The sequence below is a fragment of the Coloeus monedula genome, assembly GCF_965178545.1.
Source record: "Coloeus monedula genome assembly, chromosome: 10".
Taxonomy (NCBI): Eukaryota; Metazoa; Chordata; class Aves; order Passeriformes; family Corvidae; genus Coloeus; species Coloeus monedula.
In genome coordinates this window covers 17,434,010-17,458,488 of record NC_138790.1, presented here as the reverse complement: position 1 = coordinate 17,458,488, position 24,479 = coordinate 17,434,010, and the positions used below count along the sequence as shown (strand labels likewise).

General features: G+C 61.6%; 4 protein-coding genes across 6 annotated transcripts in view; 1 reads left to right on the top strand and 3 right to left on the bottom strand.

Moving 5' to 3' along the window:
* Nucleotides 1–3,641: 3,641 nt before the first annotated feature.
* ECEL1 (endothelin converting enzyme like 1) lies at nt 3,642–11,667 on the top strand (the record flags this gene model as incomplete). Of its 2 annotated transcripts, none has more annotated exons than XM_082287805.1 (17): nt 3,642–4,385; nt 6,247–6,315; nt 6,473–6,583; nt 7,144–7,236; nt 7,465–7,589; nt 7,994–8,216; nt 8,357–8,455; nt 8,553–8,627; nt 9,073–9,170; nt 9,390–9,448; nt 9,602–9,653; nt 9,782–9,849; nt 9,959–10,083; nt 10,348–10,413; nt 10,619–10,714; nt 11,245–11,321; nt 11,568–11,667. In XM_082287805.1, 17 exons carry the CDS (start codon nt 3,642–3,644, stop codon nt 11,665–11,667), a joined length of 2,280 nt encoding a protein of 759 aa, XP_082143931.1. The 2 variants fall into 2 exon arrangements, with proteins under 2 accessions (XP_082143931.1, XP_082143930.1); XM_082287804.1 differs by having other exon boundaries at nt 9,073–9,176.
* Nucleotides 11,668–12,561: 894 nt separating this feature from the next.
* Nucleotides 12,562–15,705, bottom strand: LOC309576497 (intestinal-type alkaline phosphatase-like; the record flags this gene model as incomplete). The annotated part of the gene is made up of 11 exons (XM_082287846.1): nt 12,562–12,824; nt 12,912–13,022; nt 13,137–13,328; nt 13,438–13,572; nt 13,656–13,728; nt 13,816–13,950; nt 14,040–14,212; nt 14,355–14,529; nt 14,750–14,865; nt 14,984–15,100; nt 15,642–15,705. The coding sequence occupies 11 exons, from the start codon at nt 15,703–15,705 to the stop codon at nt 12,562–12,564; spliced, it is 1,554 nt and encodes a 517-aa protein (XP_082143972.1).
* A 747-nt stretch (nt 15,706–16,452) lies between these two features.
* On the bottom strand, nt 16,453–19,159 carry LOC309576619 (intestinal-type alkaline phosphatase 1-like; the record flags this gene model as incomplete). The annotated part of the gene is made up of 10 exons (XM_082288028.1): nt 16,453–16,739; nt 17,016–17,132; nt 17,275–17,466; nt 17,581–17,715; nt 17,830–17,899; nt 17,979–18,113; nt 18,187–18,359; nt 18,459–18,633; nt 18,709–18,824; nt 18,994–19,159. The coding sequence occupies 10 exons, from the start codon at nt 19,157–19,159 to the stop codon at nt 16,453–16,455; spliced, it is 1,566 nt and encodes a 521-aa protein (XP_082144154.1).
* A 1,921-nt stretch (nt 19,160–21,080) lies between these two features.
* Nucleotides 21,081–24,479, bottom strand: part of DIS3L2 (DIS3 like 3'-5' exoribonuclease 2) — a 184,511-nt gene continuing 181,112 nt past the window's right edge. For both annotated transcript variants that reach the window (XM_082288256.1, XM_082288257.1), the window contains exons 21-22: nt 24,371–24,472; nt 21,081–21,612 (exon numbers count right to left, since the gene is read on the bottom strand). In XM_082288256.1, coding sequence (XP_082144382.1) covers nt 21,514–21,612; nt 24,371–24,472 — 201 coding nt within the window. In that variant the 3' untranslated portion in view covers nt 21,081–21,513. The remainder of the gene's footprint in view (nt 21,613–24,370; nt 24,473–24,479) is intronic.

Here is a 24,479-nt window from a genome sequence, read left to right as displayed (position 1 = left end):
CACAGTACCAGTTCCACAGGTTGGCACTGCCTGTGCATCCTCTCAGGGCACTCAGCGGACTTTTTTGGGGAAAGTCAGCACTTGGAAGTGGGTGCAGGCACCACCTGATGCCCCATGTTTACACACAGGTGCCCATCACAGACCTGCTGTACCCTGGCTCTTTGAGATGCAAACACCTGCGGGACGCTGCAGCGCTCTGCGGCCGGCTCAGATTTATCCATTACTTTATATCCACACGCCTTTAATTTTTACAGCCCTGTTGGAGCAATACCCAGGGCTGTTAATAACGCCAGGCCCTCCCCCGCACCCCATGTGCATCCATCATGCTCCAACCAAGGTGCCAAGTGTGTCTCAGGGCTGGGTAAGTGCAGGCATGGGGAGGCTGGTGCATGGCACCCACTCCCATGCCCCCATCCTCCAGCCAGCCCCTTCGTGAGCAGCAGGGTTGGATTCCCTGTGCTCGCCCATGAAGAAGCCTGACTGGGTGCCCTTGCATCCCCCTGGGGTTGGTGACACCTGGCTGGTTGGGATGCCCAAGCCTGGGGTATCTCTGGTGGGATTCATGACTCCCTCTGCCTCGATATGTGCCCCATGAAAGCTGTGCTGTAACACCTGAGCTTGTGTTTAGTGTGCCAGGGTACGTGTGGATGGCAGTGAATGCTTGAGTGTGAGAACACGTGTGGAGGTGCAGCATGTGTGTCTGTAGTGGTGCATGTCAGTGTGTGTGGGTGTACATGTGATGTACATGTGTGCCACTGCCTGTGCAGGTGATGCTGTGTCCTGCTGCTGCAGAAGGCACCATGCCCGGGCCATGCCCAGCACCCCAGCACAGGAAAGCGCAGTCTCAGCAGCCCCAGGCATCGAGGGCTGTGCCTGGGGCCAGTCCACAGCGCCCACAGGACAAGACAGTAGGTCCCACAGCGCTGAGCCAGCTGTGCCATGACAAGCAGGGCCCCATGCCACAGCACAGCACCCAGTATGTGCTGTCCCTTCCCAGCACCCAGGAGACCCAGAGCCCTCTCTGAGTGCCCAGGGACGTGGTGGCACGGGAGGGTGAGGGTAGCAGGGCACCCCTGAGCACGACAGGCAGGACGGTCGCGGGGGGCCAGAGCACACAACCACTGCAGGGGGCCACCGTGGGAATTGCTGGGCTATAAATCTCCTTGCTGGGCCCCCCCGTGGCAGAGAAGCTCACGATATTTATGTTGGGGATTTATCTGCAATGCAGTTTAATATTCCCGGACCTTCGCCTGTGTGTTTGAATGCACGGCTCCCTCCCCATGCCACCCCGTGCCACCCCGTGCTACCCCCGTGCCCACCCTCTCACCCGGCGCCTTCCAGGCTCTGTCTCCTGCCCACCCACAGCCCTGCCCCCTTGCACCCACCCTGGCAGAACGGGACCGGGCCGGGCTCCCCGGGGTGCCCGGGCAGGGAGGGGGATGCCGCGCCGCCTGGATGCTCCTGGCACAGGCCGTCGGCCGTGCCCACCCGTGCCCCTCCGGGGTGCCGTCTGCCGGGGGGTTTCGGCAGGGTGCCCGGACGGGGAATGCCAGGCGGACTGGCACTGCCAGCCCTGTGCCAGCCCCGCCGGGTGGCGGGGCCCAGGGACCCCCCTGCCCTACCTCCCCGCCGGCGGGGATGAGGTAAGGCTGGCGGGTGGCACAGGGCTGCTCCATTTGCATAATAATCTCGTTAATGGAGCCTGGCCTGCGGGAGAGCCGGGCTGGAGACACCACCCCCTCCCCGCCCCGCCGCCTCCCTCCGGCCCCGCCGCTCCGCCAGCCGCGGCGCGGGGCGCGGAGCGGAGCGCGGGGCGCGCAGCCGGACGGGTGGCGCGGGGCCGGCCAGCCCGCGGCAGCCTCCTGACACCCCCCGAGAGAGCCGGTGAGCACCCCCAGGGCCCCCCGAGCATCCCGGGCAGCGTCCCCCCAGCACCCCGGGAGCATCCCCCAAGTATCTCGGTGAGCAAACGACGAGCGACCCCCGAGCATCCGCGGACTTCCCGGGCAGCAGAAGGAAGAACATCCCTTCAGCATTCCCCGAGTACCTCGGTGAGCACCCCGCGAGCAGCCCGGGGAGCAGCCCCCGTGCCTGCCGGCGAGCACTCCGCGAGCATCCCCCGAATATCCCGGGCATCATCCCAGGGAGCACTTCCCGAACACCCCTCGAGCAACCCTCGAGCATGCCCCCGAGCACCACAGGCATCATCCCGGCGAGCATCCCCCTAGCATCTCCCGAGCATTTCCCTACCATCCCGACAAGCACCTTCCCGAACGTCCTGGGCAGCATCCTCCGAGCATCGCGGGCAGCATCCCCCGTGAATCCTGGGCACCCCCGAGCATCCCCTGAGCGTCTTGGGCAGCGTACTGAGCAGCATCCCCCGAGCTCCCTGGGCAGCCCCCTGGCCCCCCCCCGCCCTGCCGTGCCTGCTGCCGTCCCCGCTAACTTTCCGACGGCAGCAGCTCCCTGGCACGGGCACGGTCGGGCTGTTGCGCCGGGGCACAACTTTGCCCAAGTTGCGGAAGGAACGGGGGCGCGGGGGCTAGGGGAGCCCCGCTGTGGGGATACTGGCCACCTCCCGAGCAGCTCTTTGTCCCCACCCCGTCCTCCTCCACCTGCAAATCCGGATACCTTTCTGCACCAAGCAAGAAGAGGGGTCTCTTTTTGAAGTCCCCCCCCTCCACTCCATCTTTGTCCCCACCCTCCTTTCCCCATGGGCAGACCCCCTCCTCCCCACATGTCACCCCTGACAGACACCCCTGCCCGTCGGGCACCAGCCAGTGGAGAGGGGTTGGAGGGATGGTGATGGTGATTGTGGGGGGGATGCTGTGAGGTGTCCACGGGGTCCAGGGCTCCCCCCAGACTGGAATTAACTTTGCTCACACATCACGCACTGTGCCACAATTTGACACAACGCAATGCAACACGGCGCACCACCACCCCACACAGCACAATGCAACACCACCCGCCACGGCGCAGCACCACACACTCCAACATGGGGCCACGCAATCTGACCCAGCCCACAGCACCCCAACCCAACGCCTCCCCTCACAAATCTCCCCAAAGCCCCTCTTCCCCAAGCTGCTCACCCCATCCGTACCCCACCCAGAGGGACTGGCAGCCCTGTGCTCCCCCTGGTTGGGAAGGGTTCTCATGCTGCTCTCTGAGGATGGGTTCACTGGAAAACCCCGGACATCCACCCAGTATGGGTGCTCTGACTGGAGCGCTGTGTGGGTGTGGGGGGTGTGTGACATTAGCCGTGCCAGGGACTGAAACCCCTGCATCCTGCAGGCAGGACCTTGCCCTGTCAGCAAAGGAACTGGCAGATGGGACAGTCATGGGGTAGAGGTGCCACCAAGCTCCTGGCACTACGGACAGTCCCAGTGCCAGCAGTGGAGCATCCATGGGGATGGATATACAGGATTCAACGACAAGAAGCAACCCCCCTGCCTTTGCTCCTCCCAAATCCCCCCTCATCCATCTCCTCTGCCTTTTCCAGGAGTTTCCTGACTCACCCGGACATCACCACCTCCCCGTGGCAGGCACAGCTCCAGCATGAACTGTGGGGTGTCTGAGCCTGCACTCCACCTGCCCTGAGCCCCCTGTACCTGTGGTGCTGGCGGGGAGCCCCATCCCCGGCCATGGAGAAGACCTACTCGCTGACAGCACACTATGATGAGTTTCAGGAGGTGAAGTACGTGAGCAAGTACCAGAGCGGGACCCTGCCCAACAGCTTTGCCCTCCAGCTGGGCGCGGGGGCCAAGAAGCGCCGTGGGGGGCTGCCGCGCTGGAGCCGCCGGGAGGTCTGTCTGCTCTCAGGGCTGGTCTTTGCTGCGGGGCTCTGCGTCATCTTGACGTGCATGTTGGTCCTCAAGTACCTGGCGGCCGAAGGGGACAGCTACTGCCTGGAGGGGTGCCAGGAGAAGAAGGCCTTCCTGCGGGCATCCCGCTTCTTAAGCGCCAACATGGATGCTACCATCGACCCTTGCCAGGACTTCTACTCCTTCGCCTGTGGCGGCTGGCTCCGGCGGCACGGCATCCCTGAGGACAAGCTGGTGTACGGCACCATCGGGGCCATCGCCGAGCAGAATGAGGCCAAGCTGCGGGCGCTGCTGAGCCGGCCCGTGCGGCGCCGAGCCCGTGCCTCGGCAGAGAGGAAGGTCAAGGAGTTTTTCCGCTCATGCCTGGACCGGGCTGAGATCGATCGTCTCGGCCCCCGGCCCATGCTGGAGGTCATCGGGGAGTGCGGTGGCTGGGATGCTCCTCCGGACCGCAGGGACATCAATGAGCTGCTCTACAAGACACAGGGGGTCTACAGTGCTGCCGTGCTCTTCTCCCTCACTGTCAGTCTGGACGAGAGGAACACTTCCCGCTACGTCATCCGGGTGAGGGCACCGTGCCCCTGCGGCCGCCCCCTGCCCCGGCCGCCCGCCAGTGCCGCTGGCACCTGCCTGCTGTCACTGTTCTCGGTACAGCGGCGCTGGGTGCCTCCAGTGTGTGGGCTTGGCTGTAGCAGACGGCTGGGGTGGGGACCCTTCCTGTCCCTGGGGACCCTCCTGTCTTCCCATCGTGGGACCCCTGTGTCAGGCTACCCTGGGGTGAGGGTGGCACCTCCAGGACAGGGCCGGGGACACGGGCAGTACAAAGTGAGGCAGTGCCGCCTGCCTGGGTGCTGAGAAGAGCCCGGCAGGGCACCAGGGTCTCCAGAGTGCTGGCAGCCAAGCCCCTCACCTTGGCATTGTGGCTACCATCTGTACACAGGGGGCAAGCCCCAGCCAGAGGCAGGGAGATGCCCACCGACCCCCCAGGCACTGTGCCACGGCATTTGCCCATGGCTTTCTCAGTCTTTCCCACCCCTGCCAGACCATGTCCTTCACCTTGTGGTATCACCAGAGTACAGCTGGGCTTTATGTGGCTGGCCAAGCCTCTTGGTGGGTGTTGGGGTGCAGTGGTGGGCATGGTGGAGCACAGTGGGGATGCCGTGGTGGGCTCGCTGATGGGCACGGAGGTGGGCATAGCAGGGACAGCGTGGGCACAGGTGTGCACGGTGTGGTGGCGTCGAGGTGGTGGTGATGGCGAGGGCTTTGGCGGGACACAGCGGTGGGGACGAGCCGCCCTGTTCTCTGTGAGACGGTGCGGCTGTGGGGTCAGAGTGCGAGTGGGTGTGCGGGGCCGGGGCGGCGCGGTGCCGGCTCCGGGCCGCGCGTGTGCAACACTAGAGGGAGCGTCTGTCACAGGGAAAGGGTGGGCGGGCTGGGCGGGGACCGGGAGCCGAGGGGTGGGGCACGGTAGGCGTGGGGGGGAGATGGGTGTGACAGCCAGGGCTGGGGGTCAGGGCTTGGGGTGTCGGGGGTGTGACTGGGGGTGGGTGTGCGATGGGTGTGAGTGGACAGGTGTGTGAGGGGGCTGGGGGTGTGTGTGAGGGCTGCAGGGCACCGTCTGGGAAAGCAAAGGGGGCAGGGGTGATGAGGGAGATGGGGGAGGAAAGCTGGAGGTGCCCGTGGGTGTGCGGGCAGCGCTGAGGCTGTGTGAGTGGAGGGGGGCTGGTGATGTGGGACGCGGGGAGCTGAGACAGAGAGAGAGAAGGAGAGGGTTCATGTTTCTGTGTGTGTGTGTGTGTGTGTCTCTGTGTGTGTGTGTGTGTGCATGGAGCGGGGTAAGATGGATGTGCGTGCGTGGGGATGTGAGCGTCCATAGCTGTGTCCAGAGGGGCGAGTTACCTCTGTGTGTGTGTGTGTGTGAGTGTGTGAGCGTACACACACGTGCAGCTGTGCTCAGGTGTGGGTACGGGTTAGAGACTGTGCCTGTGGCTGCAGGAGAGCAGGGCTGCGTGTGAAGAGCGAGGGTGTCCATGCAGCTCCCCATGCAGGCTGCAGTATAGGAGTGGGGCCGGCCGTGGGGCAGGAGTGGGGACACCAGGGAGCAGGGATGGGGCAGAGAGTGCTGGTAGCATAGGGCAGGCTGTGAGGCAGCCTATGTGCCAGTCAAGCCATGAAGCAGGGGCCTGCCCTCTGCCCAGCACTCCCAGCCTGTTGCATGCTGCCTATTGCAGCTCCAGCAGCCTCTGGCAGGAAGGAGGAAACTGAGGCACCGACGTGCCCATGCCTGGGGCTGTTCCACTCCACTGCCGCCCTTCGGCTCCGGGGACACCAGGGGCACTCTGCGATGTGGGGAAAGTGAGGGGTGCCTGGCTCAGCACAGCCCCCCTCCCTCTGCTCACCCACTGCCCCCGTCTCCTCCCTCCAGATCGACCAGGACGGGCTGACCCTGCCCGAACGGACCCTCTACCTGGGGCAGGATGAGGAAAGCGAGAAGGTGAGGAGGGCACAGCGATGCCTTGGGGACACCAGGAGAGGGACCAGCACCCAACATGGTTGGCCAGACAGAGGGCACCCCACTGCCAGCAGTGCCGGGGACTGGGATGCCACGGGACAGTGGGGGGTGGCACTGAGCATCCCTTCCCTCTGAACAGATCTTGGCCGCATACCGACTGTTCATGGAGCGACTGCTCACCCTCCTGGGGGCCGAGCACGTGGAGCAGAAAGCCCAGGAGATCCTGCAGCTGGAGCAGCACCTCGCCAATGTGAGGGGGACGCGTGCCATGAACTTTGGGGTGCCCCTGTCCAGCCCTTGGACATCCTAGTCACAGATTTTTGGGGATCTCCATGTCTGCTCCTAAGCAATCCCATTCCAATCCCTCCTTGGGGACCTTCATACCTGGAACTTGGGGATCTCAGCCTCTTGAGGACCTCATGGCAGAGCACCCAGTCTCACATCCTAAGAACCCCCAGTCCCAGCCCTCAGGACAACCACTCCAGCCCCGCATCTACTCCTTGTGAACCCACTCAGGGCCCTTGTGGACTTCATATCCAGGTCTTGGATATGAAGTCCTCAGTCTGGATCTTGGGGGAAACTGTGTGCCCATTCCTCAGGTAACCCAATTCCTTGGGGACCTTATGACCAGCCCTCAGGGTCCCACTGGCAGAAGAGAGTTCCTGGGGCAGGGAATGGGAAGGATGTGGGTCAGTACCCACATCAGAGATGCCCTCTTGCCCCGGAGCTGTGCCCCAGCCCAGTGCCCTATCCCTGTGTCACCCTCAAGGTGGGCAGTGGGATGGTGACAGCCATGCCCGCCCTGTGCAGATCACGGTGTCCGAGTACGACGACGTGCGGAGGGACGTTGGCAGTATGTACCACAAAGTGACCCTGGCCGAGCTGCAGCGCATCACTCCCACGGTGAGTACCCCTGGTGCCAGCCTGTCACCCCATCCCCCATCTGCCTCTGCCCCACACTTGTCCCTGTCCCCCTGCTCCATGCCCTCAATGCCCACCTCCTGTCCCAGTTAAGTCCACTTGAGGATAACACACTCCTCTGGAGGGAGGCTGGAAAGCCTGGAGGGGTCCCTTCTAGGGTGGCATGGAGCGGGGGTCCCCATGCCCCCCTGACAGTGCCTGCCGTGGCAGCTCAAGTGGAAGCGCTTGCTGGACCGCATCTTCCATGACAACTTCTCGGAGGAGGAGGAGGTGGTGCTGCTGGCCACCGACTACATGCACAAGGTGTCCAACCTCATCCGTGTGACACCCAGCAGGTGAGGGGGGCTGGCACCCCCTGTGCCCCTGGAATCTTCCCCAGCCTGGCAGAGGGCACGGAACAGCTGTGGCTGGAACCTCCCATCATCACCCTCCTCTTGGGAAGGCTGGGCTGGGCAGAGAAAATCTGGGAGATCTTGTGGGAGCAGGCACTGCTGTGAGCCCCACAGCATCCTGGTCGCATCTGGACACCTGGTGAGCCACCCATGCTAGAGGTCACCAGACACATCACACATCAGGGAGAGACATGGTGCCAGACTGTCCCTGTGCCCTCCCCGGCCATGGCCCCCCTGTGTCCCCAAGCAGAGGTGTCCTCAAGGAGGAGTGTCCCCATCCTGGAGCATGCTGCCACCCTCCCCTGTTCCTGGGGACATGCTGGGGGCTGATCCTGTCCCTGTCACAGGATCGTTCACAACTACATGCTGTGGCGCATCGTGGTGGTGCTGAGCGAGCACCTCTCCACCCCCTTCCGTGATGCCATCCATGAGCTCTCCAAGGAGATGGAGGGCAACGAGAAGCAGCTCGAGCCGGGTAAGATCTGCCTGAGCCAGGCCAACAAGCACTTCGGCATGGCCCTGGGAGCTCTCTTCGTTGAGGAGCACTTCTCCTCTGCCAGCAAAGCCAAGGTAGGTGACGCTGCCTATGGGCATGAAACCAGCACGATCTCCCATCATCTTGCCAAAGTGCCTACTGCCCCCACCAAGGGCTGTCTGGCCGGTGATGGATGGTGGGGATGCTGTGCCAGCACAATGGTGACTCGCCATAGGTGCAGCAGCTGGTGGAGGATATCAAATACATCCTTGACCAGCGCCTGGATGAGCTGGACTGGATGGATGAGGAGACACGGAGAGCAGCCAGGGCCAAGGTAGTGGCCCCTAGCATGCACTCCTGTGCTTGGCCCCATCACCAGCCCGGGGGCACATGGGGTGGAGGCCTGAACCCACCACTCATTTTGCCCACAGCTCCGGTATATGATGGTGATGATTGGGTACCCCGATTTCCTCCTGAAGCCAGAAGCCATCGACAAGGAATATGAGGCAAGGGATAGCCCAGGAGCATGTGAGGGCATGGGCACATGGTGGGGGAAGACAGTCCCCACATCTGCATCAGGGTCTCTGGAGATGCCACCCCAAAACCAGCCCCCTCCTGGTGCTCACTGTGCTCACCACTGGCAGGGTGCCCCACACAGGCAGTGCCATACAGTCCCTGGAGTCTGGGATGGTGTCTGCTTCCCCACATCGCAGCCCCCAGAGCTCAGCCCCATCCTCTGCAAGAGTTAGGGGTGCTGGCATGGCCCAGGGACCCCATGGAGCTGACAGAGAAGCAGCTGCGCCTGTGGGCACACAGCATGGGACATGAGAACACACTTGTGACACATCCACAGTCAGCAAGGCTCACAGGGGTGGGAGGACACCACAGGCCTGCCCTCCACACTCCTGGGGCTGGTGTCTCCCCTGATGTTGTTTTCCCCCCCGCCCCCAGTTTGAGGTGGATGAGAAGACCTACTTCAAGAACATCCTCAACAGCATCGCCTTCAGCATCAGGCTCTCGGTGAAGAAGATCCGGCAGGAGGTGGACAAGTCCGCGTGGGTATCCCCTTAACCTCGGGGAACATGGAGGGGCCCAGCATGGTGCCACCAGTGCCCCCTGTCCCCATGCCCGGATGCACCCCACAGGGTGTAGGGGCAGAAGAGCACAGGGATGCCAGGAGTGCCCCCCTGTTCCCCAGCTGTGAAAAGGGATGGCACTTCCATGTCCCTTGGTGTTCTGAAGCCCAGCACTGCTGTCTCTCTGTGCAGGTGGCTGCTGCCTCCCCAGGCACTGAACGCCTACTACCTGCCCAACAAGAACCAGATGGGTGAGCACTGCTTGCCCCCGATCTGCCCCCAGGGTGGGAGTGGGGAGGATCTGAGATGGGGACATGGCCCAGGGTCCACTAGGTGCTGGGTGATGCTGTGGGTGGGGACAGGGCAGGGTGACCCCCAACTCCAATGTTCTCCTGTGTCCCCAGTGTTCCCTGCTGGCATCCTGCAGCCCACCCTCTACGACCCCGAGTTCCCGCAGTGAGTGTGGGGCTGGGGGATGGCTGGGGGTTGCCAGGGCAGGGGATAAAGTGCCATACCCTGGGGTCATCCCCATCCCTGCCAGCACCGTGCTCTCTCCCCTCTCACCTCTGCTCCCCACCTAACAGATCGCTGAACTATGGTGGGATTGGCACCATCATCGGGCACGAGCTGACCCACGGCTACGATGACTGGGGTGGGTGTCCCCTCCATACCCTGCCAGGATGTGAGGTGGGTGGGGTGGGACAACTAGGCAGGATGCCTGGGTCCCTTGGAACCATCGGAGGTGGCGGTTGCCGTGGCAGGGGGACAGTACGACCGGCACGGGAACCTGGTGCACTGGTGGACAGAGCGGTCGTACAGCAAGTTCCTGAAGAAGGCGCAGTGCATCGTCAACCTCTACGACAACTTCACCGTCTACAACCAGAGGGTGAGACCCCTCTCACCTGCTGGGCAATGCCCAGCAGGGCACAACTGTCCCACGGTGGGGTCCCTGCTGCTCCATCACTAGGGCTGGCTGCCTGCAGGAGAACTGACTCTGCCCTCCCCAGCCCTGACACCCAACAATTCATCACACCTTAGTTTGGAAATTCCTCAGGGCACTGGGTGCACCCTCGGTGCCAGGGTGGGGATGGGGAGAGGCCTGGCTGGGGGGACACCTCTGTTCATGCTGTCATTTCTCCTCTCTCGGCAGGTGAATGGCAAACACACCCTGGGGGAGAACATCGCTGACATGGGGGGACTCAAGCTCGCCTACTACGTAAGTGTCCCCCCACTCTCGGTGTCACAGCCATGGGGCAGCTGCTTATGCCATCCCCATTGAGTGGGCAGGAGAGCCCCCAGCCCCTCCTTGCTCCCTGCAGCAAGGGATGGGCATGATCCTGATTGCTGGGGGCTTGGGGGTGGGTTCAGGGTGGTTTTGGGGGAGTGCCCAGGCCATGCTGAGGGCACCCCTTTTTCTCCAGGCCTACCAGAAGTGGGTGCGGGAGCACGGCCCTGAGCACCCCCTGCACCACATGAAATACACACACGACCAGCTCTTCTTCATTGCCTTTGCCCAGGTGAGCCCCTGTCCTCCTCCCATGTAACAGGTATTGGGGCAGGAGGGTCACCTTGTGTGGAGCCAGAGGCCCAAAGTGGTGGGGAGAGAGCCCCGGGGGACCCAGGGGCCATGGCCAGGAGGCAGGCTCAGCTGCATCAGCAGGTCCTGGGCTCAGGGTACAGAGCTCAGCCCTGAACGAGCACCCCACACGGTCCCATTGCTCCTGTGGACCCTGCAGTAATAAATATGTGTGTCCCCATGACCTCCAGAGGCTCCACAGTAAGAAATACACATGATCCCAAACTCCTAAGAAACCCTGCAGCCAGGCAGCTTACAACCCCAGAGACCCTACAATAACAAACATGACTCCATGCTCTCCCAACCCACTTATACCATGTACACAGGCTCCTGGGAGACCCTACAATAACAAATACAACCAGGGCATCACTGCCCTTAACCCCTAGCAGCCGAAGGGCCATCGTGCCCTGGTGGTTGCCAGGACCCAGGGTGCCCCATGTGGCTTGCCCATGGAACCTTTCTCCCCAGCAGAACTGGTGCATCAAGCGGCGATCCCAGTCCATCTACCTGCAGGTGCTGACAGACAAGCACGCCCCGGAGCACTACAGGTACTGGGTGCTCCCAAAATGGGGCGGGCTGGGAGCATGGTGGGTGCCAGCCTTCCCCACAGGTGTCAGTGCTGTGCAAAGTGGGATGAGCACCCTTCTGAGTGCTGGTGCCAGCAGCTTTTCGGTGATATCCCTGGGGCAGGGGATGGGGTGGTGCCGGGGTGAGCATGTGCCCTGAGCGGGGTGCAAGGCAGCAGTGGGGAGTCAGGGGGTGCCCAGCTCTGAGGTGCCCCCCCCTCCTGGCAGGGTCCTGGGCAGTGTCTCACAGTTTGAGGAGTTTGGACGGGTTTTCCACTGCCCCAAGAACTCGCCCATGAACCCGGTGCACAAGTGCTCAGTGTGGTGAGGCTGATCCCCCTCCAGCAAGCTGGGACCCTCCATCTCCACCCCCACCTGAGTGACACCCTGTGCCCACCCCCCAACTTCCCATCTCCCCTTCCTATTCTCCAGGTAAAGGGGGCACCCTCGGGTGTGACAGGGGGCCACCCCAAAGGCAGGCACCTGCCATAGGGGTGGAGGCAGCAGAGAGACACTTGGGTTGGGCAGCTGCCTCCTGCCCATCCCCCTCCTACCCACTGCCCTGCACACTGGGGGCTCCTCACTCCCCATGGAGGAACGAGGGCACACCCAGGCACCCCTGTACCCCTTTTTCTGTCCACTCACCCCAAGCCCTTCACCCAGCCCTACCACATCCATCCTAGCGTCAGTCAAAGCAGGGGGAGGACTCCAGAGTCACCATGGGGCTGCCCCGTGCCAGAAGCCTCCCCTGCCCGGTGCCCGCCCCGGCATTCCCCACGCCAGCCCCATCCTGTGCATGCACCAGCCCTGCCGGGGTGGGGCACAGCGGCAGAGCCGGGGCCTGGACGTGCCAGCCCGCCGGCGAGCTCGGGCACACGGACACTGCTGTATTTTTCGCTGCTGTTTCTGGTCAATAAAGCACTGGATATGCCAGGCGGTTGCCAGGGGCCATGGCCAGGGGATGGGAGCAGTGAGCAGCACCCCCAGCCCTGCCCACATGGCACAGGCACCCCCCTTCCACGAACACGAACACTCCTGTTCCACCAGTGTCACACCCTGTGTTTATTTAACACTGTATTTAACACACGGGATTTGGTGTCCCCATGGCTGCTGCATCCAGACCAGGGATGCTTCAGAAAGCTGCCATCTGCCCGCAGGTGCCACACAGTGGGGAGGAAGGGGAACATGAGTCTGCCCCGTGGGGTGCCCTAGGGACATGGGGTCAGTGGAAGAGGGGCAGAAGGAGGACGGGCAGGAGCAGGGCCAGGGGGGTGGCGCGGATCCCAGGGGCAGAGTCCCGCTGGCGGCAGTTGGTGTAGGGCTCGATGCAGGCGGCGTAGGCCATGACATGGGCCACGTAGGTCTGCTCCTGCACCCCGTGGAAGAGGTGGGCCATGGGGCCCTTGGCCAGGATGGCCACGTCCTCACCGCCGTGGGTCTCCGAGTCAAGGGGCACAGCTGCCTGTTGCATGTACTCGAACTGCACTGGGGAGGGGAGAGAAGGGGGTTAAGGGGGGCAGTGATGGCCCCCAGCCCCATCCCACCACCCGGCCATGGTCTCTGTGCCCTCACTGGCTTTGTCTAGGTCCACGTTGGGCCGGTCAGAGCCTGGGTATCCTGGCCCATTCCCATAGAGGATGGATGTGTAGTTCTTCCCGTCGATGGCTGTCTTGGGGGCCAGACCTGGGGAGGGGTCAATGGAGGAGGAGGATCAGCCAACAAACACCCATATCACTCCTCTGGCTGCAGTCAGGGTGCCACAGGGCTGGCAGTACGCAGCACAGGGCAGAGCCCCACCGAAAATGGAGGAGCCACGCAGGGTGTAGCCACCAAAGGAGAAGACGTGCGAGTGGTCAGCGGTGATGACGGTGAGGGTCTCAGCCTCGTCTGTCAGGGCACCCGCCCGCTCGATGGCCCGGTCGAACTCCACCGCCTCCGTCAGTGCCTTATGGGCTGCACCGTCGTGGTGGCCGTGGTCGATTCTGCCACCTGCAGATGGGCACCCACAGTGGGCTGGGGACCGACAGCAGCACCCCCAACTCCCAGCCCCACCCTACACCCCCTCTCAGTGGCCCCAGGGGCACGGGCCCCAACTTACCTTCCACAAAGAGGTAGAAGCCTTTGGGATTCCTACTCAGGATGGTGATGGCTGCCTCCATCATCTCTGTGAGTGATGGGTCCAGGGTGGTGTTACGCACCAGGTCGTACTTCATGTCTCCAGGTTCAAAGAGACCTGTGAGGGCACATGTTGGGGACGGCATCAGTGCCTGAGTGTCCCAGTGCCTCTTGGGTCCAGGCACAGGGGTCATTTGTTACCCATCAAATAATTCACGCTAGAGTTGGCGGCAGCAGCCAGCATCTCTGTCCTGTTCCAGACATAGTGGGCACCCTGTGGGCAAATCCCTCAGGGGTTAGTGGGTGCCTGGCCCTGTGCCAGGGGCAGTGGGCAGAGGACCATCCCCACTGCGTCACTCACCGGCCGTGCCTCCAGCCACATGTCGATGAGGTTTTTCCCATCCTCGCGTATCCCATTCTGCTGGCTGTTGGTGGGGTACTCAGGGTCCGGCGTCCCCACAGGGGTCATGTATTTCCGACCACCACCCAGGATCACCTGGGGGTGATGAGGCGGATGAGGTGTTAGTGGGGGTGCCCTGAGAGGTGTCTGTCCCCGCTCCCCTCCTCCCATGTGCAGGTGCTTACGTTGATGTCGACGTTGTGGACCAGCTGCCAGGCAATGTCCTTGCAGCCCTGCAGCCGCGCGTCCTGGGGCATGCTGGCGTCCGCGTACCAGTCCCGGTTCACCACGTGCGCGTAGTTCCCTGAGGGCGACGCATGCTGCACCCGCGTCGAGGTCACGATGCCCACCGCCTTCCCTGCCAAACCCCGCTCATGAGGCCCCACTGAGGGCAACACAGGATCCCCACCATCAAGCTATGGGATGCTCATGGGGGGAAAGCCCCCAGTGTGACACCCCTTGTCCCCACAGGGTCCCCCCAGCCCTGCATCCCCCGTTACCAGCATTGCGGGCTCGCTGCAGCACTGAGAACACCTCGTTGCCAGCCGTGGTGTTGCACTGCGAGTGGCGGGCAGCCGCGCTCAACCCCACGGTCTGGTAGTTGCCCTTCACCCCGCAGAGATAGGCGGTGGCTGTCCCCGCGCTGTCGGGGACCTGCCTGTCCACATTGTAGGTCTGCCAAGGACAGAGGGGCTCAGGGCAGGGGTCCCTAGTGGGTGTCCCCCCAGCACCCCCTGCCACGCTCATTCGCTCTCCCATGGACACGTATGGGATGGGGAGGGACCCCATGCACAGCATATGTGCAGCCCTGGGGTGCCAGCAGCCCCATGCCCAGGATAACCATGCCCCCATGCCTGGGATCACCATGGCCCCTGTCCAGCATGCAGGAATTTACCTTGGAGAGAGCCACGTAGGGAAAAGCATCCAGGGCAAGAGGGGTCTCAGGGCCCAGCTTCCCCTGCTGCTGCCCCTTTAGGATGCGTGTGGCTGTGATGGTGGGGATCCCAAATCCTGGGCAGAGAGAGGGTCCTGGTCACCCTCTGGATCAGGTGCCCTCCACACATCCCACTCAGCAGGGCACTGGCCATGTCAGCCTGCCTGCCAGGGGTGCCAGGGGTGCCAGACTCACCATCCCCAAGGAAAAGGATGAGATTTTTGGCTGTGCGTATCCTGGGCTGGAGTCTGAAGGAGGCTTCGATGGCTGCAGCTGCCTGCTTGTTCCAGAAGGATGGAATCTCCTCCTCCGCTGGGACAGTGCAAATACCCATCAGTCCCAGCTCACCAGCACTGGCATCCCTGAGGCACCCCTGCAGGGTACCCACATCCCAGGGATACTCATTCCCTGGGCACTCCCATGCTGGGGCCTCCTCTCACATGGACCAAGTGGTTCAGGGGACTGTATGGGGTGGGTGGAGACCATGCAGGCTTGCACCCACTGCCTGGCCCCAGGGTCCTGGGGCAGGGAACAAGGGGGGCAGCCAAACCAGACATGATGGGACGTTATCTGGCGAGTGGGATGGGGCCAAATCCATGGTAGGGGGTGGTGATAGAGGATACAGGCACTTCTCCCAGATGAGCCCCCAGCACAGAAGCAAGCAAAAACCTGGGGGAAAACTGGTTCAAAAACCCCAGAAGAGCAGGGGTAACTCATACCCATTAATCCTTGCTCAGCTGGGCAGTCCCAGCTCCCCTCCCCAAGCCCTCCTTGTGGCCAGCCAGGCTGACACCCTGCTTCCCCGGACACCCGCTGCAGCCAGCCAGGCACCCGTCCCCATCCTTGTCCCCACCTGGGATGACAGCAGCGCTGAGCCCTGCCCAGAGGCAGAGAGTGAGGGATGCCAGGAGCTGCATGGTGAGATCTGACAGCCCAACGCTGCTGGCAGTGTCTGTAAATCCAGCAGATCCAGGGAGGGACTTTGGACAGGGATCAGCCCTAGCAGGGTGTGTGGAGGGGTTCAGCATGTATCTGCCGAGCAGTTTGCACAAAGGCCGCAGGGCTGGGCTGATGGCACCTCCTTGGCACAACACCCTGTGCCTGCTGGGCACAGATGGGCTTGGGGCACAGACAGATGCAGGGAGAAGAGGATGTGCAGTGCTGGCAGGAAATCCTGCCCTGACCACAGTGCTGTAGTGCCAGGCAAGGCAGTGTCCTGTCCCAGGGTGCCATGGGCAGCGCTGAGCATTGGACCTGGGACAATGGTGGGTATGGGGAACACCTGGGGTCACTCGTGAACTGAGCACTCTGCTCTCTGCCCAGGCTTTCTTGAGCAATAAATCCACGGATGCAGACTAAAACTCTGCTCCTTGCTCAGCCCTTGCCAGGAATGTACCAACCCTTGTGGACTGTGTCCCAAACAGGCAGAGCTGGGGAGGACATGGCCTCCCCTCACCCGCATTTCATCATCTCCTTCACCCCAGTGCCTCCAGTGCTGGTCCAAGGAGAGAACCAGGAGCCACAGCCAACTGGGGAAGCAGGCAAGGGGCAGCACCTCAGGAGGTGACCACCACTGTGAACCTTTGCATGACGGATGGAGACAAACAACCTGTGTTTTATTGCATCCCTTGGTCCTGTCCACACTGGGACTCAGCCAGAGCCTCTCAGCCTCCCACTATGAGGGCAGCTATGCAGAGGGCCAGGAGGGCAAGCAGGGGCTGTGGGGAGCACTGTGTGCCATGGGAGGCCCTGCGGGCTGCCCTGCACCCAGGCTCTGTGGCATAGGGCTCGAGGCAGGCGGCGTAGGCCATGGCGTGGGCGATGTAGTGCTGCTCCTGCACCCCGTGGAAGAGGTGGGCCATGGGGCCCTGGGCCAGCACCACCACGTCCTCCCCACTGTGAGTCTCTGTCTCCAAGGGCACAGCTGCCTGCTGCCTGTAGTCCTTGTCCTCTGCAGGGGGAAGACAAGAAATGGGGCTGGGGGTCTGGCTCCCTGACATGTCACAGAGGTGGGGGGACAGCTCCCATCACTCCTGCGTCAGTGTGATTTCTGCCCAAGTGACTCCTGAGCCTCACAGTGGCATCAGGACCCTGTGTGGCCCCTGTGGCCATGCCAGTGGGATGCTGTCCCCAGCCAACCTGTGCCTCCACCTAATCCCCAGCAGACTCACTGGGAATCTGTCCCCAGCCACCCTGTGGCTCTGCCACATCCCCAGCAGACTCGTACCTGCAGCAGGGAGGCTGGCAGCTGGACGGGCCCCATCACGGATGCTGTAGCCAGGACCATTGCCATAGAGGATGCTGGTGTAAGCTCGCTTGTCCTTGGCTTTCTTGGGGGCCAGCCCTGGCACAGAGAAAGACATTGTCACCCCCTATCCCAGCTGGGTACCTCTCCCCAGCTCCCTGCCTGGGCCAGCTCAGCCTCCCATGGCAACAACAGGGTGAGGTGGGAGGAGGGATGTTCACTGCCCCTCCCCAAGACCCACCGAAGATGGAGTTGCCACGTGGTGTGCTGCCCCCAAAGGTGAAGACATGGGAGTGATCGGCCGTCACCACGGTCAGAGTGTCAGTGGGGGAGGTGAGCTCGCCCGCCCGTGCCACCGCCCGGTCCAGCATCACAGCCTCCATCAGCGCCTGCTTGGCCCGGCCACTGTGGTGGCCATGGTCGATTCTGCCACCTGCACGGGGAACGTGGCCATCATCCTCTCTCCAGTCCCCTCGGGTGGCCACCTGCTCCCAGGACGCACATCCCACCCCAGCCCCAGCCACAGTGCCCCCCTGGAGCTACTCATCTTCCACAAAGAGGAAGAAGCCATTGGGGTTCCTGCGCAGGATGCGGACGGCCTTTTCTGTCATCTCCACGATGGAGGGGTCCGTGGATGTGTTGCGGTTCAGCTCGTACCTCATGTCCTTGGGCTCAAAGAGGCCTGGGGGAGGAGGTTGAGGGGGTCCATGCCATGCTTTGTGCCCCTGCTGACACCTCCAGAGAGGGGAGGAGGAGGAGGAAGGATTGCCATTGGTGCAGGCAGTGATGCTCCTACCCATAAGGTGGCTCACAGAGTCATCTTCAACCGCATCCAGGCCCTTCTTGTCCCAGACATAGCGGGCACCCTGTCAGCAAGAGCTGAGCCAGTGACAATGGCACACACCCTGTGCCTGGAGTCACATTCCCTCTTCCCAGGCACACTACCTGCTTGGCACTCAGCCACTCAGCAATCAAATCCCGGCCGTCCTTCCTGGTGCCATTTTGATCCGGGTCCTCCGGGTACTCGGGGTCTGGAGTCCGCTTGGGGGTCATGTACATCCTCCCGCCGCCCAGGATCACCTGCCGGGGAGCTCAGCAGACCCTCCCAGTGCTCCTGGTGCCCCCTCCCTCCCGCTCCCGCTCCCCAGCTCACGTTGATGTCGGTGTTGTGCACCAGCTGGTAGGCGATGTCCTTGCAGCCGTCCCGCAGGGCCTCCCTGGGCATGTTGGCATCAGCATACCAGCCCCGGCTGGCCGAGTGCGCATAGGCTGCCCCGGGGGACGCGTGCTGCACCCGCGTGGTCGTCACGATGCCCACAGACTTGCCTGCAGCATGGGCAAGGGTTTACAGGGAGTCCATCAAGCTCTGTACAGCACAGGATGGCCATGCCAGGCTCTCTGACAGGGCTTCTGGCTGCCCCGTACCTGCCAGCCTGGCCCGGTGCAGGATGGAGTCCACCTCATTGCCAAAGGTGGTGCGGCATTTTCCATAGACGGCCGCCCCGCTCAGTCCCAGAGTCTTGGCGTTGGCCTTCACCCCGCAGAGGTAGGCGGTGCCCGTGCCAGCGCTGTCAGGCACCTGCCGGTCGATGGTGTAGGTCTGGAAGCAAGACATGTGCAGTGGAGTTTCAAGCAGGGGCAGCAGGAGTGTCCCGCCGGGCACTGCCCCACTCACCTTGGCCAGGGCCATGTGGGGAAAGGTCTCCATGGCCAAGACATTCTCCTCGCCCAAGCCGCCGGACAGCTGCCCCTTGTAGATCCGAGCCGCTGACATGGTGGACAGCCCCATGCCTGTGAGCATGTCCGAGTCACGGGGTAGCAGGGGGCCGGGACCAGGGACAGCCCTGCCCTCCTCAGGCACTGCCCGAGGGCTTGGCCCAGCCCCAGCCCCATCTTCTCAGCAGCCACGTCCCCGGCTGTTAGGGAGCTGCAGGGCGTGGCAGTGACCCGGGGCACTCACCATCACCCATGAAGAGGATGATGTTTTTGGCCCGCTGTGCTGCTGGCTGCAAGGCCAGGGCCAACTCCAGCCTCCTCCTGGCCTCTTTATTCCAGTAGCCCGGGGTCTTCTCAGCATCTGGAGGTGAGAGCAGAGCTGGGAGCCTCCAGGGGTCCAGCACTGCCATCTCTACCCAAGGTGAATTGAGCTGCTGTAAACCCCCTCCATGGGGGACCAGAAATCCCCTGGAGATCAGCATGGCCTTTTGCAGCCCAGCATTGCTAAGAAACCACCTGCAGAGGGGAAACTGAGGCATGGTTTTGCAGGGAAGTTCCTTGTGCCTCTTGGCAGTGGATGAGGAGCCAGAGGATCAGCCACAGCAAGTGTGCAATGGCTGGGTAACCACAGCTGGCTGTGGCTATTGGGGCACTTCATCCAAAGTCAGGGATGGGGGTTGGGAGCAGCAGGGATGGGGGGCAGGGCCTGCTTTGGCAGGGGGGCTGTGGTCTCAGACCCCCCTGAGGTGGCTGTGAGGGCTCCCCTTCACTGGTATCCCATGGGGAGGTGACATGGTCCTCAGAGACCCCCAGGGAAGTGACACCAGCCCCAGCATCCCCCACCAGAGGCTCTTACCCCACTGTCCCACATGTCCCCTGTCACTGGAGGCTGCAGTGGAGAGCTGGGCGAGGAAGCAGAGGAGAAGGCAGGTTCCAGGGGAAAGCAGCTGCCCCATGCTGCCCACCCCGGCTCCCTCCTGGAATGCTGCCTTCGTCCAGGGTGAGGGGACAGCCCTTTATGGCTCTTCCCTGTCCCGTGAGACGATGGGCTGATAACATCTGATAACATTCACCACAGACTATCTCCCAGCCCTCCAAGGGCCCTCCCAATGCCCCCAGCCCCCCCCCCCCGGGGCCATCCCTTCCCCCACCAGCAAGGCAGGACCTCCAGCCTGTCCCTGAGGACCAGGGCACCTCTGGGCCCCAGCTCCCATGGGGGCGGTTTCCTGCAGGACCCCAGGGAGTGGGAGGGAGGGCACAGGGCAAAGGGCTGTTTTTGCAGACAGGCTGAGCTGGGCCAGGCTGGATTTGCCTGGTTTCCCCTGAGACAAACCTGAGGAGGGGACACTGGGCTGAGGGGAAGGGGGTGGACATCTTGGCTTTGGTGTCAGTGTCCTCTGGTCCGTCCCCGCAGACAGAGTTACAGGCTGCCTGTCAGCTCCTGGGACAGCTGGTGCCTGACAGGCTGGGTGCCCTGGGGCAGCCCATGCCAGCACACCTGCACAGTGGGGTACCTGCTGTGGGCAGGGAACAGCCCCATGTCACCAGCATTGGGTGACATCCATCCGTGATTGCACCAGGCCACCTGGAAGGACACTACAGGAACACAACCCCTGGAGACTACAGGTGTCCTTGATGGCTTCACCAGCCCCTGGGAACTGTCTTGTACCCCGCCCTAATCCCCCATCCTGATCCAGGCACTCGGGGTTTGGCCAGCTCCTGCAAAGGGCTGATGTGGTGGTGCTGGAGCCACGCTGTCACCACTGATGGGGCACAGTGATGCAGGGCTCCCTCCCTGCCTGGCACAATGGATTCATTCCTTCTTGCCAGATGTCAATCCCTTCACCAATCACTGCCTGTGATGATGTGGAGGCTGCCACAGCAGCCCATGCTCCTGACGCACCCTGCACAGTGGGGGTGGGGAACATGGGGACGGAGAGAAGGCAGAGGTGGCTGGAGATGGCAGAGGTCAGTTGGTCAGCGAGGTTCTGGATGCAAGGACACGGTGCCACAGGGTCCCTGAGCAGGCTTAGGCTGGAGGCCAAGGTGTGAGGGCCTGGAGGAGACGCACAGAGACTTCTCATGAAGTTGGAGGGACTGAGGGAATACCTGCTGGATCAGGACCTGGGAACATCTGTTCTGATTTCACATCTGGCCAAGCATATCTGAGGCTGGGACAGGCAATGAGGCCGCTTGGATTTCATAGTGCCTGGGAAGTGGCAGGCAGGGGAAGGCAGGGGGCTGCCTGGGAGATGAGTTACTGCTGGGATCCCCCAGCTGGGGGGAACATGCAGGGCACAAAATAAAACCCGTGCGAGCTCCACACACAGCTGCTGACCCGGCTTTTATTACATGACACACAACCCTGCAAGAAACCCTCCTGCACAGCCCCATGGCTGCATCCCACTGCATCCACATCCCACCTGGGATGGTGGAGCCAGCCCCTCTCCGCTCCCGGGGACATGTATCCCCTCTTCAGCCTTCACCACGGGCACTGAAGCTGGGGATGGACACCACTGCCTTAAAAAAAACATTAAGAAAGCATAAAGCTAAAAATTCCCGAGAGTAGAAATGTTCTGCCTGGGGCAGGCTCAAGCCCCACTCCCAGATGGAGTTAAAATCCAAACCACAAATAAAACCACAATGGTTTTAAAACTCAAAACCCCAAAGTCCTTGTGGGTCCCTTCTGTCTCCAGTGGGTGCCAGTGCAGGGCCTGGGAGGTGAGGGAGCATCATGAGTGGGGAGCCCACGGAGCCAGGGCTCTCACTTGTCCGAGCTTGGCCTCTTGAGCAGGGCACTGTACTTGAGGGGGCCACCATCTGCCGTCAGTACCACTTCCACCAGCGTGAAAATGGTGATCACCTTCAGCAAGGGAGAGAAAGAGAGAAAAGAGGATTTTCAGGCAGCTTGGCATCACACCAAGATTTGCTTAGAGCTGTGCTGGTTTTTGCTGCCTCCACCAGTGCACCCACAAGGAAGCAAGGAATGGGGCAGGATGGATTCAGATAGCTCTGCTGGCATCCAGGGTGCTCCTGGGGCTGAAGGCAGCATCCTCAAGGCAACACCATGGGCTCTGACACCAGCCAGGGAACCCAAATCAACCTAAAAGAGCCTCCCAAAACATCCTCACTTATCCCAGCCTCATCAGGCCCCCACTTGCTCTCCACACAGTCTAGGAAGGATTGTGGGCATTTGTGCCCTTGGCTTTGGGTCCCAACCTCCCCTCAAGGCCCCCCATGCCTTCCTTCCCTCTCCAGCTGAAGAACCACATCATCCCTTAATGGAGCTTGGCCAAGAGCCAACGTCGGGCTGCGGCAGAAGGGTTTTCCACATGATGTTGAGCATTTCATCAGCATCCCACAAGGAGGGAACAATCTGCCTGTGCTCCCACAGAGAGAGGAGACCCAGGAAGGGAGCACAACGGATGAGAGGTGCAAAGAAATGAAGACCCCAGAAAATCAATTCCTCCTGTTCAGCAACGGTGCTGCTGCTGCCACCTCCCTGCTCCTCTGACCCCAGCTCTTCCTGCGATTGTATGGATTAGAAATGGAAAGTATTGATCTGGTCTGTCCTTGAAGGCACAGTTAAGGGGCTGGCTGGGACATTGGGAAGGGCTTTCCTGGGGTCATGCCCAGACATTTGGGGACTTTGCTTGCTGGAGCCCGTCCCCAAGCCCTGTGGTGTAGCAGGGCTCGCTGGGGCCATCTGCTCAGGGCTGGCCCCAGGAGAAGCAGGCACAGAGCTGCCGGCGTAACCTTGTCCAACGCTTCCCAGCTCATCCAGCGCTGGCTGCTCCAGATCAATCACTCAGAACACGAAAATCTCACTGAGACTTAAATGTACCAAAGTGGCCAGTGAGGAGCGACCTGCAGGAAAATCCTATCACAAGTGGCTGCCCAGAGAGCTGTGGGCTACTGAGCACCAGCCCCTGCCCACCCCAGCTGGCTGCAGTGCAGGGGGTGGTGGTCATGGGGCAGCCCCCCAATCTGGGGGAATCAAAGGGGCAATATCAGCATTCTCCACTGCTTCATCCCTTTGCTGAACTGCCATGAAACGGCACAATTTCACATCAAATCCCCTGAGTCTTAGATCCACTTCTTACTTCACCCCTCAGTAATGCCCACTGAGGCCCTAGTAATCCCCTGGAGATCAGAGAGAAATGGGGGCAACACCTCCCCTCCATGGCAGGGCCAAACAGCCCAGACCCCAGCACAGCTTCTCACTCATAGCCTTCCCTGGTGTTCCCACTGCCTGGCCAGGCTCAGCTAAACCTGGAAGCAGAGGCCAAGCACTGGGGTCAGGCGGGGAGCTGGGGTGCTTGGTGCTGTGGGGTGTCCAGGTGACATCTACCAGAGCTCAGCATGGCCCATAGGGATCTGGCTCATCCCAGGACTGAAGATTTATAAACTCAGGGATCTGCTGGCTCAGAAGATTTCTCAGAGCCTGATCCCATGGGAGAGCCCCAGTGTTTTCTTAGGAGGTGTGAAGGGTTCGTGGAGGAGTTTCCTCTACCAACTGTTTGCTTAACCAAAATGGGCCCTGCTCATGCTGGGGCATCATTTTTCATCAGCTCCCTGCTAGGGTGTAAGTGATCCCTGCTCCTGTAGGAAAGGAGGAACTGAGGCCATTCCGGGCTGCATCCACAGGGCTTCTCTGAGCCAAGCTGAGACAGGAAAGCTCAGCTTCAAAGGGAGGGAGGTCTGCAGAAATGTCTGCAGAGCTGGATCCAGCTCTGATCACAACATCCACCCTGGGAAGGGAAGGACTCTCCAGGACACAGATCACACCAGATGGGAAGGTCAGCCCACTCTGTGTCAGGATCCCCAGCTGGGCAAGGATGGGATGTGCTGAGCTTGGATGGAATTGGGGCTCAAGTGCAGAGCCCCTGGGATGGTGCAGGGAGAAGCTGGGATTCAGCCCTTCAGGCAGGGATCACAGCAGTCAACACAGCTGGGGTTTTATAGCCATGCCAGACAAAAGCTGGCAAAGAAGCACCACTTAATCAAGCCAGACAAATGCGATTGCTCCCTTTGATTGAGTTACCAAGTTAATAGATGACAGGGACACAAGAGAGAGATTTCTAGATGCTGTTAAACCATTTGACACTGCATCTCAGGAAGTCTGATTTAAAAAATTTCTCCTAATTGAGACTCAACCCTGTCACAGGGATGGAAACCCCAAGAAAAGGCTTTGTCAGGGGCAAAGAATACCAGGATGGGGGGGAAGGGTCTAGATAGGAGCTGCCTTAGGCCTGATCTTACTTAACATCTTAATTGATGATCTAGAAGGAGGAAGTAAACAGCATGTTAATTCAATTTCTGGAGGAAACTGAACCGGGAGGCAGGGCACACAGCAGGCAGGGCAGAGACTGAAGGCTGTGGAGGGGTCAGATTGTGAGGGCAGCGATGGGATGGGACTGGGCTGCATGGCAGAGGAAGTTGAGGCTGAAGTTGGACTCACTGGGAAAGGGACACAGAGGGACAGCAGGACCTGACACCCTGCAAGGCAAGACCTGCCTCCTGGACCTGTCCCTGCAGACATCACAGGATCCACATGTTGCAAACAGCCTCCATGCCAGCCCATGGTGTTGTGAGCCTGTTCCATGCTGTGGGGGTCTTACCTGGGGCACAGATTCCTCCTCCAGCTCCTCTGGTTCCCACAGGAGTGTCAGCTCTGGCTTCTTCCCCACCTTCTGGTAGCGGAAGTCCACCAAGGGCAGCGCCTGCAGG